The sequence below is a fragment of the Solanum lycopersicum genome, chromosome 7 (assembly GCF_036512215.1).
Source record: "Solanum lycopersicum chromosome 7, SLM_r2.1".
Classification (NCBI taxonomy): domain Eukaryota; kingdom Viridiplantae; phylum Streptophyta; class Magnoliopsida; order Solanales; family Solanaceae; genus Solanum; species Solanum lycopersicum.
In genome coordinates this window covers 8680030-8700307 of record NC_090806.1, presented here as the reverse complement: position 1 = coordinate 8700307, position 20278 = coordinate 8680030, and the positions used below count along the sequence as shown (strand labels likewise).

At 29.0% G+C, this 20278-nt stretch overlaps 1 protein-coding gene across 1 annotated transcript; it reads left to right on the top strand.

Moving 5' to 3' along the window:
- Window positions 1-13073: 13073 nt before the first annotated feature.
- On the top strand, window positions 13074-20071 carry ARF19A (auxin response factor 19a). The gene is made up of 13 exons (NM_001247811.2): window positions 13074-13254; window positions 13838-13950; window positions 15105-15203; window positions 15296-15352; window positions 15540-15695; window positions 15781-15865; window positions 15964-16054; window positions 16289-16453; window positions 16539-16737; window positions 16821-16962; window positions 17398-19238; window positions 19337-19527; window positions 19808-20071. The coding sequence occupies exons 1-13, from the start codon at window positions 13188-13190 to the stop codon at window positions 19938-19940; spliced, it is 3339 nt and encodes a 1112-aa protein (NP_001234740.2). The 5' UTR covers window positions 13074-13187; the 3' UTR covers window positions 19941-20071.
- The last annotated feature ends 207 nt before the right edge of the window (window positions 20072-20278 follow it).

The window sequence follows — 20278 nt, the reverse complement described above, 5'->3', positions numbered from 1 at the left end:
AGTGCATAATCCAAATTTAATCAAGACTCTAATGTGCGTTCTGGACACCGATTGAAAAATAAAAAAAAAACAATAGTATACACCTAGTACCCATAGTATATTTCACTTGGTGAAGTTCACGGAGAAGTTATAATGTACACTACTATTATGCTTATTTTGCGAAAATAAAAAGGTTTTCTTTGAGTAATTCTCGATTCAAGTAATTCATAATAATAATGTTTAAAATAACATACAAATGAAAAGCAAACATAACAATTAGTAACGAAATCATCATATGACACTTGAAAAAGGGTGCAATAACAATATCAAAATAATGTGATAACCAAAGTAAAGAACAGCATGTATTAAAAGAATATGAAAGACAAGAAACTAGGAGATCAGTGTTAATGATAGTGGAATTCACCAAGACAACACTCGACTACCTACTAATCCTCTGTCATAATTTGTGACCTTCAAAATTTCCTATCTAAAATCATGTCCTCGGTAAGTTGAAGGTGTAACACATTTCATTGAATACGGGTTTAGGATAATAACTTTCACCTTATCTTATACTCCCTCTATCCCTATTTAATTATGCATTTTTACTTATCACACATATTAAGAAAATAATAATTGACATAATAAATTTATCATTTTATTTCCTATTAATTGACAAAATTTCAAATCAATTTACTTATAGAGGTTGTACGGGTTGTTCTACCTTTTTCAAAACATTAACCCTCTTAATAAATTAAGGATATAATATGTAAATGAAACATTATATTTTCTATATTTGTCAAAAAAGACAAGTAAAAAGGAAGAGTTTGGAGCCTAAAATGCAAAAAAATTGACAAAAATTTCAAAAGGATATATCAAAAAACTTTTTAACAAAAACGGTAAAATGGCTACATCAGTAGTGATTTATTTGGCCGGCGATAGAAAAAATCGCTGCTCTACGAGCGATTTGTACAATTTTTATTTTAAGTTTATCTTTTAACAAATCGCTGCCAAGGCAGCGATTATTTAGTGAAATTCATTTTTTTTATATTATGAATTGTAAATTGCTACCTTTGCAGCGATTTTAGTTTTTAAGAAAATTACATTTGATGTTAAATCGCTGCAAATTGCAGCGATTTTAGTTAAAAATATTTTTTTTTGATGTAAATGTCTTAGTTTTTTTCTTTTAAAATTGTGTGGTAAATATTTTACTAAATTGTTTTTAATAGTAAATCGCTGCCTTAGCAGCGATTGATTTTACTTAAATTATTATTAATGTTATTAATATTTTAATAGAGGCAGCTGACTTCATTTTATTGTTTTAAAAATCACGAAAATTCATCCTTTTTTATTAAAAAAATTATTTTCCACCAAAAATCGCTGTAAAGGTAGTGATTTACTATGTAAAAAAAATAAATTGAGTAAAATCGTTGCAAAAGAGGCGATTTTCTATCCACAATTAAAAAAAATAGGTAAGATCGTTATCCGTGCAGCGACTTACAATACAATTTAAAAAAAATAACAAATTTACAAAAAAAAAATAAAAAAAGATTTTTTTTTTAGAAATGCTGGCAAGGCAGCGATTTCAAATTAAAATTAAAAATTGTGCAAATCGCTCGTAGAGCAGCGATTTTTTTAAACGTTGTCCAAATAAATCGCTATATCAGTATCGATTTTACCGTTTTGATTAAAAAGTTTTTTGATATGCCCTTTTGAATTTTTTTTCAATTTTTTTGCTATTTCGGCTCCAAATTCTAAAAAGGAACACAGAGAATATCTTCATTCCTAATGTCGTCTTTCCTGTATATGCCTATTTACACATCTATATCGATATTCTCATTTTCTAAACATAAAAATTCTTAATTAATAAAACTTACAATATACGTATAAGATAAAATTTTCAACGCTCTTTCAAAATCAATAATTAAAACGCTTAAACAAATTGCTCCAACACACCGTAACAATTATTATCGATGCATAACTTCAATCAAGGTTCATCTAACCATCCACTTTGGCTACACAAAAAACTTGTAAATTTTCATTTAATAATTATTGTGCTGATTAATTAATAATTAAATTAAATATTTTATTTAAATATTAATGGAATAGTGACAGCAGTTAAAATAATAGATAGATGCCTTAAATACGTCATTGCAACTCCCTTAAACCTGCCGGATTTTCTGCTGCTTAAAATAACACGCCTCACCTACTCTATAATTATAAAAAAAAAAAATTAAGAAAAAAATTATATAATTTTTTGAAGAAAAAAACAAACATGAAGATTTCTTTTTGGTCATTTATTATATTTATAATATAATTATAATAATAAATATTTTTTTTAATAATAAAATTTTAAAAATTATGTTTCGTCTTTTAATCACAAATGTATTTGATGATAATAATAATAATAATAATAACATATTTAATTTTTAAAAAAATAAAATATACATAAATCTTATTGTAACGCCATAGGATATTGTTGTATTCTGCAGCAACAAACAATAATATCATATTAACATTTTGCATTAGTAAGTTATTGTATTGGAGATTTTTGTTGCTACTAATTTAATTTAATTAAATTTATGATTAAAAAATTTATATACAATCGATCGAGTCATAGGTTTCTTTTCTCTCTTAAAGATTTGAATAAATATTTCAAGATTTTATTTAAATAAGTGTTAGTTTATCAATTGACTCATCATTTCTAACTTTGAAATATGAAATTTATAATATGAAAGATGTATTTTAGGGGTATTTTTAAGTTTTCAGTCATAAATCATCAACTTATTTTCACACTCAACTAGAATTTTAATTTTTTAAATATTTTTTTCAACTTAACTTGGAATACTATTTCACTATTTAAAGATATCAATTTAATAATCTATGAAACGTCTTATCATATGGTTTATGTGAATCAAACAATTTTGATCAAACCATATATTCATGTTAAAATATTTATTAAATAGATAAAAATAAATTCTGGTGAATCTAATTATTATAATATATTAATTTAATTTTTTTGTATCTATAGATTTTACGGAAAAAGGACAAAAAAATATTCTTAAATTAGTTGAAAATTGAACAAAATGCCCTCGATTAATACTTTGATTAAAAAATACATATATGGTCAATATTTTGATACAAAAATATCCTTACTTCTTTTTTATGGACAAACACGATCTTTTTCCAATTCAAATATTGTAACTCAATAATTTTCATATATATAATATCATCGTAATTCTTTATTTAGATAACGATAAAATTCTTTTTATGAATAAAATAGGATTTATTTTTATTTCTCAATATTTTTCTAATTGAAGAAGGATAAACATTTCCTAATATTATTAATGATTTTAGAGTTAAAGATACAAATTGTAATGTTATAAAAGATGAAAATTTATCACATTGCTTCAAATCATAAAATAATATCTATAAAATTATTGTTCATACATTTTTTATATAACTTTAAAAGCAAGAAAAATATTAACAAATGTTTATCTTATTTCAATTAATATTAAAAATATTAAGAAATCAAAACATTTTTTAGTTTTTATTTAAAATCATCCTCCAATGGAAATCAATAATGAAGTTACTATAATCTTATATAGATTGAATTATATTTTCAATTTATAAAGTATATGTGATTATTTTAATTGATAAAAGAAGATTAAAAAATCATCAATTAAAATTTATTTGTAGTGCTTATTTTGTATTTTTTCTTCCTTCCATTAACAAATTGAGTTGCAGTTACAGTTTAAGTTTAAGGGTTCTAAATATTAAGACAGAATATAAAAATATTACAAAGTATGCTTCTTTTTAGGAAAAATAGTAGAGTTCAACTCACAAGCACTTTCATCGGTATCTATTTATCACTGGTTTGTTAATTAATTTTATAAAAATTAATACAAATTTTTTGAAAACACTAGTAGATTGATTTGTACCCATAAAACCTCACCTAGCTCAATTTCTATTTGAATCCATAATATTTAATTAAAAATTAAATAATTTTATCATTGCATCACGATTCATGTTTCGCGACGCATGTTTAAAATGCCTCAAATAACTTTATTTAGACTCAAAAAGTGGAATAATATTTTATTCTCTTAAAAGTATGGGTTTTTTAAAAATAAAAATAAAAATAAAAATAGTATGAACATGGACCAAAAGGAACTTTATGGGAATTGAATGGAAGCAGAAGCAAAAGCAGGCCTTACTACAAAAATGGACGGCGGAGATTCTCTTCACACTTGTCATTTGTCAAAAAAGCTGCATTGCATATCAATTTCTACCTCATGATCTATTTTACATTTGGCCATATCTTAAATTATTGTAAATAATATTTAACTATTTGTTATCATATTTTTGAGATAATGATACTTTTATCATTAAAAACTAAAGTATATACTTCGTTGATAATTAATTGTCACGATTTTTATTTTTAAAGTTAAATTATAAAAATTTTGACTGACATTTTGAGATATATTTTTTCATCATATTGATACGCAAAACATTGCAATTTGTAGTACTTTTCATATAATTTTTGAATATCTAAATTTAAAATATCTAATAAATGTAATCTAATTTAACTTTGAAAATTAGTCAAATTGACTTTCGAAAAGCGCAACATGACAAATAAAAGTGGACAGGAGGGAGTAACAAATATATATGTCTCGTTATCTTTCCATCGATTCGATATTTGTTAAATATTAGATCGACGGATAAAATTGTGCCACTTGTCCCTGTTTAATCTTCCGTTAAAGTGAAGGACATATACTCTAGTTTTTTTTTATGAAAGAGGCGTTAATAACTCAAACGTACGACGAAAGGTATGTGCAAACTATTTAAATAATTTAATGATATATTTATTTTTTTTCCCCAAATGGCCGCGTGCGTCTACCTTCAAACAAAGAAGTAGTGCCTATAATCTCCACCAATGAGAATGATACAAGTGTACTCTAGGGTGTAGTTTTTTTCATCGAAAATATTTTTTTAAAAAAATAAGTGGACCTCTTACTTATTTTTTAGTGTTTGTAAGTAAGTTAGAAAGAATTATTTTAAGAATATTTATATATTTTCTAGATTACGTAATTATTGTTAATCTTGTAAAGTTGATTATCGTACTTCTTATTAGATAGGTAAAATGGTTTGATGGGCCCTTGTATTTGTACTCATTTGTATTGTGAACGCATCTACTTGTATATTTGACATATGAATCCCCGAATTCATTTAAACTCAACCTGCTGAATCCTTTCAACTCATCGTGACTCTCAACAAATAAAATTTTCCACATCATTTTATATTTTTATAATAATTTATTTTTGAAAAAAAATCATAAAGTTTTGATGCAAATTTACAAAAGGCGAAATGGTCTAGAGTATGAGTTTGTATTATGTACCTTTTTACTCTATATTTTATCAATTGGACCCTTAAACTTATTAAAACACGATATCTGAAACCTTTCTAATCATTGACCGAATCTCTGTGGCATAAATATTGTTGAATTGAAAAAATGTGTGACTACATTCGCTTTCAAGTGTGTAATTATATTAAAATATAATTTTTTTTTTTATAAAAACTTATTTCTTCATTTACCCAGTCCCACCCTTCCCCACCCTCACTCTCCCCACACCAATTTCTCTTCTTCTCCAACACTCTTTCCATCCCTAACCCTAAGATTTCTTCTCTTCTTCTTCAACAAAATCACCCGCCATATCTATTCTTTTTTTCTTCAACATCACCATATTTGCAACACATTTCAAACATATGGAAAATAAATAAACCACACAAATAAAATCTGAAGAAACATAATTTTATTCATTAAGATAGTGCGGATACAATTTGTTTCTCCCTTGATTCTACTCTCTAAGATTTATCCATGATTCGAGAGCTGATAGTAGTTATTTTTCGAATTATGATGATCTAGATTTGACCTTATATATATATATATATATATATATATATATATATATATTCCATCAATTTGCAAAATATTCGAGATTTTGATCTCTCTATGAAATTTTTTTAGATGCCTTTAAAGAGATTTTAATGCCCTTTATATAGACATAACCTAGGATTTAGGGTTGAGTAACCTCCAGAATCCTAATTTGAGTTGAACACAATTTGTAGAGTCTCAACTCGAATTGAACGCATCTTGTAAAGTCCCGCAAGATTTCAATGTTTACATTTCAGTCATACACTTTATTTTTCTTCTTCAATCCACTCTCCACTTTGCAATAAATGAAAATCTCAACATTAATTTCTTTTTCAAATTAATTTTTTTTGATATTTTAAAAGTTGAAGTCGTTGTTTGTGTTAGTTTGATTCAAAGAGGAGGTATAATATTCATTAACAAAAAGGGTAATGGTGGATATTGAAAAAAAAGTTGAAAACTCTATTGAAAAACTTGAAGAACAACAAATAGGTCTTATTAATTTGTGAAATTAATTCAAATCGTAACTGGGGCTATTTGGATTTGTGTTAGTGGACTTGAAGTTGAAATTTCAAGTCAAATAATGAAGAATTTCATCTATTTGACATGAATTGTGCTCAAATGGTAAACATATATGAAGAACGATAAACATGACTATTTAAGAAAATTCAAAATTTACAAAAGTTAAATATTTGATTTTTTTAATTTACTTAGTATTTCATTTCTGACATGTTACTGATAAATGACATGAAATTTTACAAGTGTAAGAGGTTGGATTACACAAACAAAGATCTTATGAGAAAAGGGTTTAAAAGATAGTGTTTTAACGAGTTCAAGGATATAGTTGACAAAATGTTAAGTAGAAGGATTCAAAATACAAACACATACAAGTATAATATATCAGCATGCTCCTCGCCGCCTCTGATCTACCAGACCACCTAAGGAAGATAAAAGAAAGAAAAAAAAAGATGGACAAAAAGGAAGATGACTGGAAAAAGTAGGTCGTTGGGTGAATAAGAAGAGTTTCTTTTTTACTTTTAAGTTAATTATTTTACTTTTTTAAACTAAACATTTTTAAAAATTTATATATGATGTTCACTTGTCTTAATAGGCATGTGGTCTTACTCTCTTACCAACTCAACCATATTAATGTCACATAAGCATGATCAATGGTCAAAGGAGTTTGGTATATAATATTTTATTAAGTGTTAAGAGTTCAATTGATAAAATATTAAGTAAAAAAATTCATAATATAAAATGATACAAGTATAAGAGATACACCAAACTATTTTGCCTATTAGATATAATCCTAATTCCTCAAGAATCATAGAAATATCATCATTACAAGACTATAGTAACAATTAATACACAATGCTAACATTGGAAATTGAAGTTTATAAAAGTTGATACATAATAAATATATAACAAGCACTTGATTTCCTCCACAAATACTCAGCTTAGGAATTATATATTACTCATTTATTATGACGATTTTCATTTAAATTGCACTTAACAATTTAATCTTAACTTAATTCAAATCTATAACTTAATTTTCTCTTTCAGTGTCAGTGTATATTCAATGAATTAATATCTACAAATAATAATAATGATTTAATAATCAATACTTGCTCGAATAGGTCAGTTTATTAATCATGAACTAAATTTGAAACTTTTAAATATTCAATTTTTTATGTGAGTGAATTTTTCATATTATTTATTATTGACTTTATGATGAGTGGAGAGATATGGGGTTATAGTCTATTTTTCTAGTTTTTTTTTTTAAGATGTGAAATTATTAATTATAATGTCATAATAGATTATTTTGAACAATTCCTTTAAAAAAATAGTCATATTTATAGCTTACAAAATAAGAATATCAACAATATTTCAAATTTCAATGAAACAAATATAATATAAAGTTAAAAAAATATAATTTAAAAATTTGTATTTATAAGTCGATTTTCGATTGATTCACTATACTAAAAATTATTTTTATTCATTTTAATATATTAAGAAAGACAAAAATAGAATTATTTTACCTATAGCAATAACTGCTCATTCCAAATCAGTTCTCAAAGTCCATTAAAAATTATAAATCAATTGATATGAGTGTCATGGTTATATATGCACTCAATTTATGATTCTTTAAAGGTATATGATGTTCAACGTGGACAAATAAAAGTCAATATACGAAGTAATAAAATGATGTAATATATCATTAAACCTTGCAAGTAATCTGATCGATTTAATAAGATTAAGGACTTAAAATCGAACGTAAAAGAGAAATTCTAAAAAAAGCTAAATCATCATATTTATAACTTTATATATATATATATATATATATATATATATATATATATATAATAACATAAAGTTAGAACAATAAATTTTGGTTAAAAAATTGATAGATTGATATAAAGATATTAAAATAGTGTTATATATATTGCTTCAATATAGTGATTGCTTATGACAATACTTGAAATTTTAAAAAATATACCTAACAGATAATTTTAATAATATTTTTGTTAGCATACGGTTAATAGTTTTTGCATCGTTCAAAAGACTCATAATATTCAATAATAATAGAATAGTGGAAGAGGGAATGAAAAGGTAAATATATAAATAATAATAATAATAATAATAATAATAATAATAGGTACTTAAGTAAGCAAAAATACTATAATGAGCTAAAAAAATTATTTTATTTCATAATTATTGTGACGATTCCATATTAAAAGGTAAAGAATTTTTATATTTTCGATTAAAATTTTACTTAGGACTCTTAATCATTACTTTATTTACCTTATAGTTAAAAGTCAGCCTCAAGTAGAATGTGATGTAATTTCATTGTCACTCAAACTCCCCTTTTAGTATGCTAATTGGATGTAATTTCATGTACTTAAAAGAAACTTAGGTTTTTTTTTTTTTTACTTTTTAAATAAAAACAATTTAGCCAAATAAATTACCTCATGAAAAATATACTTGAAAAGTGACAAATCCAAGGGAAAAAAATGGGTCTTGAGAAAAGTAGTATATGCAAAGTTCAAATATTGATAGTAACTCTTCATTAAGTTCCATTTATCCATTACAAGAACCAAAGTAGCATCAAGATAAGAAGAGGACCACATTAACTAATGTTACAACCCTTTTTACCAAAAAGGCAAATATGCCATCATAAATTCAGATTAGTATAGCTACTCAAACTCAAAACTTTATACGAAGGCGTTTGATCGCGATATTTTTTCACTTTTTTTTAGTTAAACTCTGAAATCATGTTTGCCAAAAGAAAATCTGGAATTCCACTTGAAGTTGAATTTCATAAATAACGAAATATGTTTTCACTCTCTTCGCTTCAATATTACTCAAAAAAAAAAGATAATCAAAAGATATCTTTAATTTTTAAATATCATTTTTTTCATTTAAAAATAATAGTTTTATCTTTTCAAATTTTACAATGAAATATAATCAAACACTCATTACATTACTTTTAGGTAACATTATATCATAATTTTGAAGTATATTTTTCAATTTTATTTTCAAACTTTTTTGAACCAATTTTTGAGATTTCCCCTCATAAAACTTTTAATTTTTTTCTAAATACAATTTCAAATTTTAAAAATCAAAACTTTAAGGATTTAATATTTCGAGTTTTGACTTCAAAATCTATTGCTAACCAAAAGTTTAATTAATGTGAGTGTTATGACATGGATATGCATTACAATTATTCCATTAATATTTACTCAATGTTGTTAGACTATACCAAAAAATAAAAAACAAGTCCAGCTAATTATTATGATTATATTCAATGGGAGAATTAAATAACATAAAACTAAAGTCATAAATGTATTCCATCATTATTAAATAATCCTAAGTTGCAACATAAAAAATAAATCTAGTAGTGTTTGTACACTGATAAATTTACTAAGCACAAGTTAATAATAAAACATGTGCTTTGTTTTAACTAGTGTCAACATACATAAGAGAATCAAAAGCAATAAAGTTGCAATTGGCAAATGAGAGATTACCAAATATATATTTGAAACACATTAATTGTAACAAAAAAAGTTGTTAGTATATAAAATGAACATCCCGCTAACATTTCATCGTAGATTTTTGAATCAGATTAAAAGAAATCATCTTTAAATATATTTAAATTTTTGAAAGCTACTCAAATTGATTTCACATTTTTGATATCTTACTCACGAAATTTCAAATAAAATATATATTCAAATATAATTTCAAAATTTATGGTCACAAGAGAGCATAATACAACTAATGCATGAAGTGATTTTTTTATTTTTTTAAAAAAAAAGAAATATGGTCAAGGAGAATATTTCAATGAAAATTTAAAGAAATGAAGGCCACATTTTTTTCTCTCTAGTAGTGAATTATGACATATCATTCTCTAATTAATAGTTTTATTGACCTTTTTATTTTGTTGTACTCAATAGTCATTGTCAACATTAATTATGGTTAAAAAAGATAATGGTGAAAGTGATGGTCTATTGTCCATGAAGGGTCAATCTCAAAGGATCATGTATTTTCCAAATTTTATTCTCCTCATTTTTTTTATAGAGGTAAAAATTGATTGATCGTTTGATTATGGTTAAAATTATAAATATATTAATAATATAGAATTTGATTTGATAAAATTTAATTATTAAATATTGGTTATTTTCTTTTTGTAGGAATTCTAAATTGTTAATCAAAGGATAACAATGTTGTTGCTAATTGTGAAAATTGAGGACCAATGTTACAAAGTAATTATTGCAGCCAAGAACAAATCTATTTCTTAATATATTATAAGAAAATACTAAATTATTAAGACTACTTTTTAGTGCGTAATATTTCTTATCTTGTTGAATTCAATTTTCAAATGAGTATTTACCTTTTTTTCAAATTTATATAAAAAAGGGGTGTACGTTTTTATATCTACTAGTAATTTTTATAGTAACATTCATAACATATTTAATATTATAAGATTTAAATTGTTTTAGTATATTAGGTGCATTTTCAATTTAGAATCTTTAATTTCTCCAAACTAAAACACATGTTTTTTGTATCTCAATTTTACAACACTGTTGATTTGATACAAAGTTTAACTAAATGAAAATCAAATTTTTTTTTAGTCTATAATATCTTGGATATTTATGAACAATTAAATTATAGAAAGAAGTTGGAAAAAGTTATAAATGGATCAAGAGGAATCTCTTCATCTGGAGATAGAAAGAAGACTGAGCTTTCATTTGGTTATAAAAATTTGTAATTGGAATTTTTTGGTCATGGAAAAATATTTTTAAAGTGAAATTTTGAAGTACGTTTGGTCATCAAAATTTTAAAATTCATCTTGAAATCGAATATAAGAATTTTTAAGAATTTGAAAAAGAAAAATTTTATTTTTCACTTTAAATTATTCACAAAAAGTCAAAGATAATTTCAGTTATAATTATAGCCATACACAACTACGACTTATAAATATTATTTTCTACTTAAAAAATATGTATATTTTTTAATTTTATAATAAAATATGATTCAACACCCACTAAAATTTTAAAACATGAAATAATGTTTGGATATGTTTTTTACTTAGAAGACTTTTTAAAAATTTATGAGTCGAAGCAAAATTTCTCCCAAAAATTAAACCAAAATTTGATAACTTAATATTTGATGAATAAAATTTTAAAATCTAATCAAATTTTATGATAAAATAAATTTTAAAAACTAAATTTTCAAAATATAATAAAAAATCTATAACCAAATGTTTACACATTAAAGAGAGCTATAATGATTTTTTTTTTAGAAGAATCACAAAAAGATAAAATAGAGTGGATGTGATTACTTCTCTTTCCTTTATTAAATTTCTTAAATTCAAACTGTAAATATAAAAAAGAATTCTTAATAGAAAACACTCTCTTAATAGAGCCTTATGTAATATAAATTAAAATTAATCAAATTCAGACAAAAATATCAAACATATATTAAACAATGTGATCATTATATTTGATCATATATTAAAAAAAAGAGTGAAATTTCAAAGTACTTTTGGTGATCAAAACTTTAAAATTCAACTAAAAATTGAGTATAAGAATTTTTAAGAATTCGAAAAATAAAAATATCTTCATTTTTATTTTTAAGTTATTCACAAAAAGTCAAAGATAACTTCATTTATAATTATAGTCATACACAATTCCAACTTATAAATATTATTTTTTCACTTTAAAAATATATATTTTTTCCATTTTATAATACAATACGATCAAACGCTCACTGAAATTTTAAAGCATGAAATCATGTTTGAGTGTGTTTTTTTACTTAGAAAACTTCTTAAAATTTTATGAGTCAAAGCAAAATTTCTCCCAAAAATTAAACATAAATTTGAAAACTTAATATTTAATGAACAAAATTTAAAATCTGATCAAAATTTCATGATCAAACAAGTTTTAAAACTAAATTTTCAAAATATAATTAAAAATCTATAACCAAACGCTTGCACATTAAAGAGAAGCTATAGAATCACCAAAAAATAGTGAACACCATTCATCCTCCTCTCTTAATCAATTATCTCAAATTCAAACTGTAAATATAAAAAAAATCATAATAAAAAACATACTCCTTAATAAAATCATATACAATACAAATCAAAATTAATCAAACTCCAACACAAATATCAAAACATCACTATAAAAAAAGAAAAAAGTGATCATCATATTTGATCGTATATTAAAAAAAAAAGATCATTATATTTAATCATACAGTATAAACAAGATAGAAATTATTACACATCCTTTTGTCAAGTTTCACCTCAATGGTCAACTTTGCTAGGCCATAACCAAGAAACACAAAATAAAATATAAAAAAAGAAAAAAAAACTATACATACATATATATATATATATATTATATATATTATTTATCCACACAAAGAATAGTAAGAGAAAGAGAAAAAGGGGCAAAAGCCATTTCCAAAGAGAAAAACAGAGCAAATTAGAGAGAGAAAAAGATAGTGTTTATGTGTTGTGTGCTCTGTGTCTGGTAAAAAAGGGGCCAATTTAAAGCTAAATTGCAGCATTTGGTCTCTCCAATTCTCTACACACACCTCTTTATTCACAAAACCCTTACTTTGTCTCCTTCACCCTTCTTATTTTCTCGTTTTCCGGTCACCGGAAAACGCACAATCGTCTTCCCGTCAGATCTAAAAGCTTAAAAAAAATGAATCTCCGGTGAAAATAATATCTGAAGTTTAATTTCAATTTTTTTTTGTTGATCGGAGAAAAGATAGAAAAATGAAAACACCGGTGAATACTGCCGGAGTTCAGCAGCAGCATACTGTTAACGGGAATCCTGGTGAAGGTCTGTCACTATGTTTTTGCCTTTGTATAAATATTATTATTAATTTTTTTTCTTAGGTATATACTTTCTCGATGCATTGTAACAATCGTTGAATCATCGAATAAATCAATTTCTCTCTCTCAATTTATTTATTTTTGTCTATTTCTTCAAAAGTGCATATTTTTTTTTCCTTTACACATGAAATTTTCCTGGAAAAATATTTTTTTTCTTTTCATTGCAAAGCAAAATGGAAACACTTGCGCGTTTGATAAAAGTTGCTCTCTCCATATACGTTCACTTTTAATTATCATAGTTTATTAATTTTTGAAGCCGGTATATTTTTTATATTTAAATTTATAGTATTTTCAATATAATTTTGAAATATTTAAATTTTTATTTTAAAAATTATATTAATTTAATTTTTGGAAATTAGATAAAAACAACAAATAATAAATAGATGGGAAAGTAATAAGCAACGCAAGTCTTTTTTTTCCTAAAAAAAAAAAGTGAGAAAAAAAATCTCATACTTTTTCAATTTATATTACCAGTAATTTATTTTTTTGGAAAATATTTTTTTTTTAATTTTTGTATTTGTTTATTGTAGTGGAGAAGAAAAGCATAAATCCAGAGCTATGGCAGGCCTGCGCCGGTCCTCTGGTGAACTTACCGGCAGCTGGGACCCACGTTGTTTATTTTCCACAAGGCCACAGTGAACAGGTCTAGTTTTATTTTCGCGATTAATAAAGTGGGTGAAAAATAATAATATTAAAATATAAATTTGATATAATAATGTGTCGGTAAAAATAAATTTTTTTATATGCGACTATTTGCTAACGTGAGCCGTTATGGTGCACAATTATTAAAAAAAAAATTCACTACCTTTGGTGTTACTATTTGATTTTGATAGTAGAAATGTATTTTTATGTCCATGTTCTAGTAAAGAGTAATTTATTTAATTTTTTTGTTGATCTATTATTGTATTATCTTTTTTGGTGTAACATGCAATTTGTGTCAGTATCTATAGTTGTATTTTATTGGAGAATTTGTTATTTGTTTATGTAAATGCTTACATGTGCACGTGCATACACTATGTATTTTACCACACGGTTTTAGAAAAAGAACAAAGATGAAAAAGATAGGAAACATCATCTTTTAGTATCTTTGACTATGATGTTGCCAAACAACTATGGTAGTGGGAATTGTTTAAGAGGAAAAAAATAATTTAAACTTTATGGTTTGGCTAAAGATAATAAAGGGTGAATCGAAAATGACTTTTCTAAGGATAGGGTCTGTGTACACTCTAGACACAAATAAAGATTGAAAAGAATTTTTAGAATTTCTTTACCAAACCGTAATGATGAGAAAGAAAATGCAGAACAAAGTGCGGCGGCTAATAAAGTGAGATGAAAATTATGATGATTGAAGCTTAAATTCTAGTAAAGACGAAAAAAGTTGGTTGATTTCTTCCGGTTTGTTTATGACTTGGTGGACAGAGTTACTCAGTAACATGTACTTTGTTGAATACGTGAGATGCATGCAGGTTTGACCTGAACACTGTTGTTATAACAAAAAAACATGTCGAGGCAGGAAAAAGGAAGGAAACTAGGAAGATAATAAGAAGGAAATGAGAAGTTAGTAGGGGAATGTAATTCGATGACGTTTTGTTAAATAAACTTGTATAGTTTTTGGTTAGTAGGAAAATTCTAAATCTTTTGCTTTTTCTTTTTAGTCAAATTTTGTTTACTTTCAAGAATTTGTCCGTGTTGCAACTAAAATGTATGTCATATAGTTAGATAGTGTTGTATCTAGAATGGTTGTCTGGTAATGGCAAAGGTCTAATTTGTTTTACTCTTGCATTTGAACTTTTTCAGGTTGCGGCATCTATGAAGAAAGATGTAGATGCCCAAATACCAAACTATCCAAACCTTCCATCAAAGTTAGTTTGTCTCCTTCACAATATTACCCTGCATGTACGTACATTCAAACTTCAGTTTCCTTAATATTAACTGGTTATATGAAGCCTCTGCTATTCAACAATGATGACTGTATTTTTTGTCATTAGGCGGATCCAGAAACAGATGAAGTTTATGCACAAATGACACTGCAGCCAGTTCCTTCAGTATGTTTCTTCTTCGCTGTATCTACATTAAAAGGCGATTTTCCTTATTCTTGACTTCTTTTCTTTATTTGGAAAAAGTGGAAGGGTGTAGGGGAGTGTGAGGTGATCCTCCGTCCGTGGAGGATCTCAATTATAGCATATTAAGATGGAATTTTAACTCATTTAGTGAACCTTTGGTCATTTGCAGTTTGATAAGGAGGCATTGTTGAGATCAGATTTGTCTATGAAAGCAAATAAACCACAAACAGAATTTTTTTGCAAGACCTTGACTGCCAGTGATACAAGCACACATGGGGGTTTTTCCGTCCCTCGACGTTCTGCAGAAAAAATATTCCCGCCTCTGGTAAGAGCATAATAAAGTTTCTCATTTGATACATTGTGGTTGTTTCTCTATCGTTTGTGTAATAGGCGTGCTTGTTCATTCTCAGGATTACTCAATGCAACCACCTGCTCAAGAACTTGTGGCTAGAGACTTGCATGATAATTTGTGGACCTTCCGCCATATTTATCGCGGTACATTTGTTTAGCTGCTATATATGGATTTACTTGGCCAAGCAAGGCTAGATAAAATTTGGCTTCTTTCTATGATTTACCTATCTCTGGTTATCCAGGGCAACCCAAACGCCATTTGCTAACGACAGGGTGGAGCCTCTTTGTCAGTGGGAAGAGGCTCTTTGCTGGTGACTCAGTTTTGTTTATCAGGTAATGATACTGGCAACGACATGCTACCTTGAATGTTCTATCTCTTTCTTTTTTTTCTTTTTTTTAATAATTGTTAACTATAAACTGATGACTAAAGGAGAGAGTAATAAGTAAAATCAATGAAGGGATCTGATTTCTGAGGCTTCAAAAAGAACCAATTCACCTGTTAAACTCTCATTTTTTATCGTTCATATGCTTTGGTCATTCGTGACACTATGTAATCTATGTCGACAGGGATGAAAAACAGCAGCTTCTACTTGGAATTAGGCGGGCAAACAGACAGCCAACCAACTTATCATCATCGGTGTTGTCAAGTGACAGCATGCATATTGGTATCCTAGCAGCTGCTGCCCATGCAGCTGCAAACAACAGCCCATTCACTGTGTTTTATAACCCAAGGTCAAGCATTACTTTCTTATTAGGCGGCCAAAGCATTTCGCTTTGCAAATTATCAACCCTTCTGATGATTTTATGTCATGAACAGGGCAAGTCCTTCAGAATTTGTCATCCCTTTAGCCAAGTATTACAAGGCAACTTATAGCAGTCAAGTATCACTTGGCATGCGATTCCGCATGATGTTTGAGACAGAAGAATCAGGAACTAGAAGGTATATGGGCACAATTACTGGCATCAGTGATCTTGATCCAGTGAGGTGGAAGAACTCACAGTGGCGCAACTTGCAGGTATATAAACTGAAATTCTCTATAGCTTGTACTATCTTTAATTAACTACAGGATGTATTGACACCTCAAATTTCTGTAATTAGGTTGGTTGGGATGAGTCAACTGCTGGGGAGAGGCGTAACCGAGTCTCAATTTGGGAGATTGAACCAGTAACAGCACCGTTTTTCATCTGTCCTACTCCACCGTTCTTTAGATCAAAGCGGCCAAGGCTACCTGGAATGCCAGGTAGTAAGCAAATTACAATCAGAATATGACTTTTTTATGCCTGCTTTTTAATTTTGGAGAAATAGTTGGATAGATTTGATTTTACCATTTACTCCACTGACCATGAAGTTGAACTGGTAATTAGTGCATGTCTTTCTTCTGGAAAACAGAAGGAAAATAATTTTTCTTACTGAAAAGAGGACTTTGAATGAGCGTCCAATAGGATTTAGGAGGCAGATATGCCTTTTTGTCCTTTCCAAGCTTTCCTTTTTTGTATTACTTAAATAGCTTATGATATGGAACAATATCGCTGAACCTTATTTGAAAAGGCGAACAGTATCTCAGGGAAAATGAAATATAATCCTGTTATGAATATTACTTTCACCTCCAAAAAAACATTCAACTATAAACTAAATTCCTAGATTTCTGATCTGTAGAATGTGTTACTTCTTGCAGATGATGATTGTTCTGATCTGGATGGCCTGTTTAAGAGGACAATGCCATGGCTCGGTGATGACTTTGGCATGAAGGATCCGCAAGGTCTTCCAGGCCTGAGCTTAGTCCAATGGATGAACATGCAACAGAATCCTTCTTTGGCTAACTCAATGCAACCGAACTACCTGCATTCTTTGTCTGGTTCCGTGCTACAGAATGTAGGAGGTGGAGCAGACCTCTCGCGTCAGTTATGTCTACCAGCACCTCAGCTTCCTCAGCAGAATACTTTGCAGTTTGGTTCCCAAAGGCCAACCCAACAGGTTCAGCAGCTCGACCAGCTTCAGAAGATACCAACTACCACATTGAGTCCAGCAGGTTCCATTATGCAGCCGCAGCAACAGTTGTCGGATATCAGTCAGCAACCAAGACAGAACCTAATTAACCAATCAGTACCTACAAACCATGTTCAGGCCCAGCTTTTGCAAGCTCAAAGTCTTGTGCAATCTCAGAATGTCCTACAGCAACAACAATCATTTCAAAATCAGCTGCAAAGGAATCTTCCTCAGAACCTGCCGCAGCAGCAACAGATTATGAATCAAACTCAGCAGCAAAGTTTCATGCAACCCCAGCCGAGTGATCCACTTAACCAACAGCTGCATTTCTCTGATAACCAATTACAGATGCAGCTTTTGCAGAAGCTGCAGCAGCAGTCACTTCTAGCTCAACAATCTTTACTGCAACAACCGTCCCAGCTTATGCCAATCCAAGATCAGCAGAAGCACTTAGATGTATCACAGAACTTTTCTAGGTCACTTGCAACAAGCCAGATGCTAGATATGTCTCAAACCACGTCCAACTCCACGTCTCTTTCCCAGCCACAAGTTGCCCAGCAGCAAATGACGATAAATAATAGCCAGTCTAATCTTCGTTTTGCCCAGCCAAATCAGCATATGAAGCAACAGCAGCAGCAGCAGCAACCAGGAATTCTACCAGAAATACCTGGACAAGTTGGCCAGATTCTACCACCAACAACTAATCAGCTTTCGGCAAACTGCAGTAGCTTCTTAACAGGAGCTGTAGGTGGAGGCCAGTCGGTGGTTACGGATGATATTCCATCATGTTCCACCTCACCATCTACCAACAACTGTCAAAATGTAGTTCAGCCAATTATGAATGGTAGGATCCATCGAGGCACAGCTGCAGCGGAGGAAACAACCCAGTCTTCTCTACCCCTTTTGAGTTCCAGTGGATTAGAAGCCATGTCCCCTAATAGAAATCTAGTTAAAGATTTGCAGCAAAAACCTGATGTGAAGCCCTCAATGAATATCTCCAAGAGCCAGAATCATGGGTTTTCAACTCCTCAAACATACCTTAATAATGCAGTTCCCCAGATGGATTATTTGGATAGTTCATCTTCAGCAACCTCTGTCTACTTTTCTCAAAATGATGTCCAATTGCAGCAGACGACTAACCCGATGTCATTCAGTTCTCAAGCGATCGTATTTAGAGATAGTCAAGATGGAGAAGTTCAAGGTGACCCCAGACATAGTGTTGCTTTTGGAGCAAACATGGACAATCAGTTAGGAATATCCATGATGCCTGATTCTTTGATCACAAATAGCTTGGTGGGGTCAAGGAAAGATGTATCAAATAATATCTCATCAGGTGGAGGCATGCTTTCCAGCTATGAGAATCCCAAGGATGCACAGCCTGAACTATCATCCTCAATGGTCTCCCAATCATTTGGAGTTCCTGATATGGCCTTCAATTCAATTGATTCTACCATAAATGAAGGCAGCTTCATGAATAGAGGTGCCTGGGCCCCACCACCTCAAATGCCTCGAATGCGGACGTTTACCAAGGTAGGTTAACAGTTAACTTGACAAATCTATTTCCTACCTCACATTGTTTTGAGTTGAGACTTAAGAGTACTTAAAATTTTGCCTCTATGCTCTCAAAGGTACACAAGCGTGGTGCTGTTGGAAGATCAATCGACATCGCACGTTACTCAGGCTATGAAGAGCTTAAACAAGATTTAGCTCGTAGATTTGGTATAGAGGGACAACTGGAGGATAGACAAAGAATAGGATGGAAGCTTGTATATGTGGATCATGAGAATGACGTACTGCTTGTTGGCGATGATCCTTGGGAGTAAGTTCTTGAACTTTGCTTCTATCTAATTTTCCGTATTTGCATTTTCTATACAAGCAAACAGCATATGCCCTTCCTGATGGTTAAGATTCATTGAAAGCCACAACTTCAAAGTGAACAACCACCTTATAACCATACAACCTCTATCCCAGAATGCATGCATCCCATGGACACTTGATAAAAGTGGGCTGAGCTGCTTTTACAATCCATCCCATTTCCTTGTACTTGTACATATTTATGGTGTACTGACATGTGTTGTACTGATCATGTGATACTTCAGGGAATTCGTGAACTGTGTCCGTTGCATCAAGATTCTTTCTCCACAAGAGGTCCAACAAATTAGCTTGGATGGAGATTTTGGGAATAATGTCCAAAATCAAGCTTGTAGTAGTTCAGACGGAGGAAATGTGTAATTTAAATGGCTTAAGTTCCATTTTTACAAACCTCCCACGGTTGGTTAATTCTTCCCCTTATACACGCGTAATCAGCTCTTCCATGGTTGAAAAGAGCTGTCGCTAATATCTGACTGGAACTAAGCGGGAAGTGGGTGTGCTTCATCACCTCACCGGTCCAAGTATGGTAGCTCGTGTTACAAGGGGAGAGAACTGGTCAAGCTTAGGTAACCATAGAAGCACTAGATGCATACTACAAGAGTACTTAAATTTTCTTGTTTCCTTTGCATGAAAAGTTTCTTAAGAGTATTTTCACTGTAAAATTAAAATCCTTGAAATATGTATGTAGTGTTGGAATG

Bases quoted from the DNA above. Each gene is read 5' to 3' on its own strand.
- ARF19A (NM_001247811.2), top strand. From the start codon at position 13,188: ATGAAAACACCGGTGAATACTGCCGGAGTTCAGCAGCAGCATACTGTT. The intron at 13,951-15,104 runs GTCTAGTTTTAT...GAACTTTTTCAG, and splicing joins CACAAGGCCACAGTGAACAG to GTTGCGGCATCTATGAAGAA. The intron at 15,353-15,539 runs GTATGTTTCTTC...GGTCATTTGCAG, and splicing joins CACTGCAGCCAGTTCCTTCA to TTTGATAAGGAGGCATTGTT.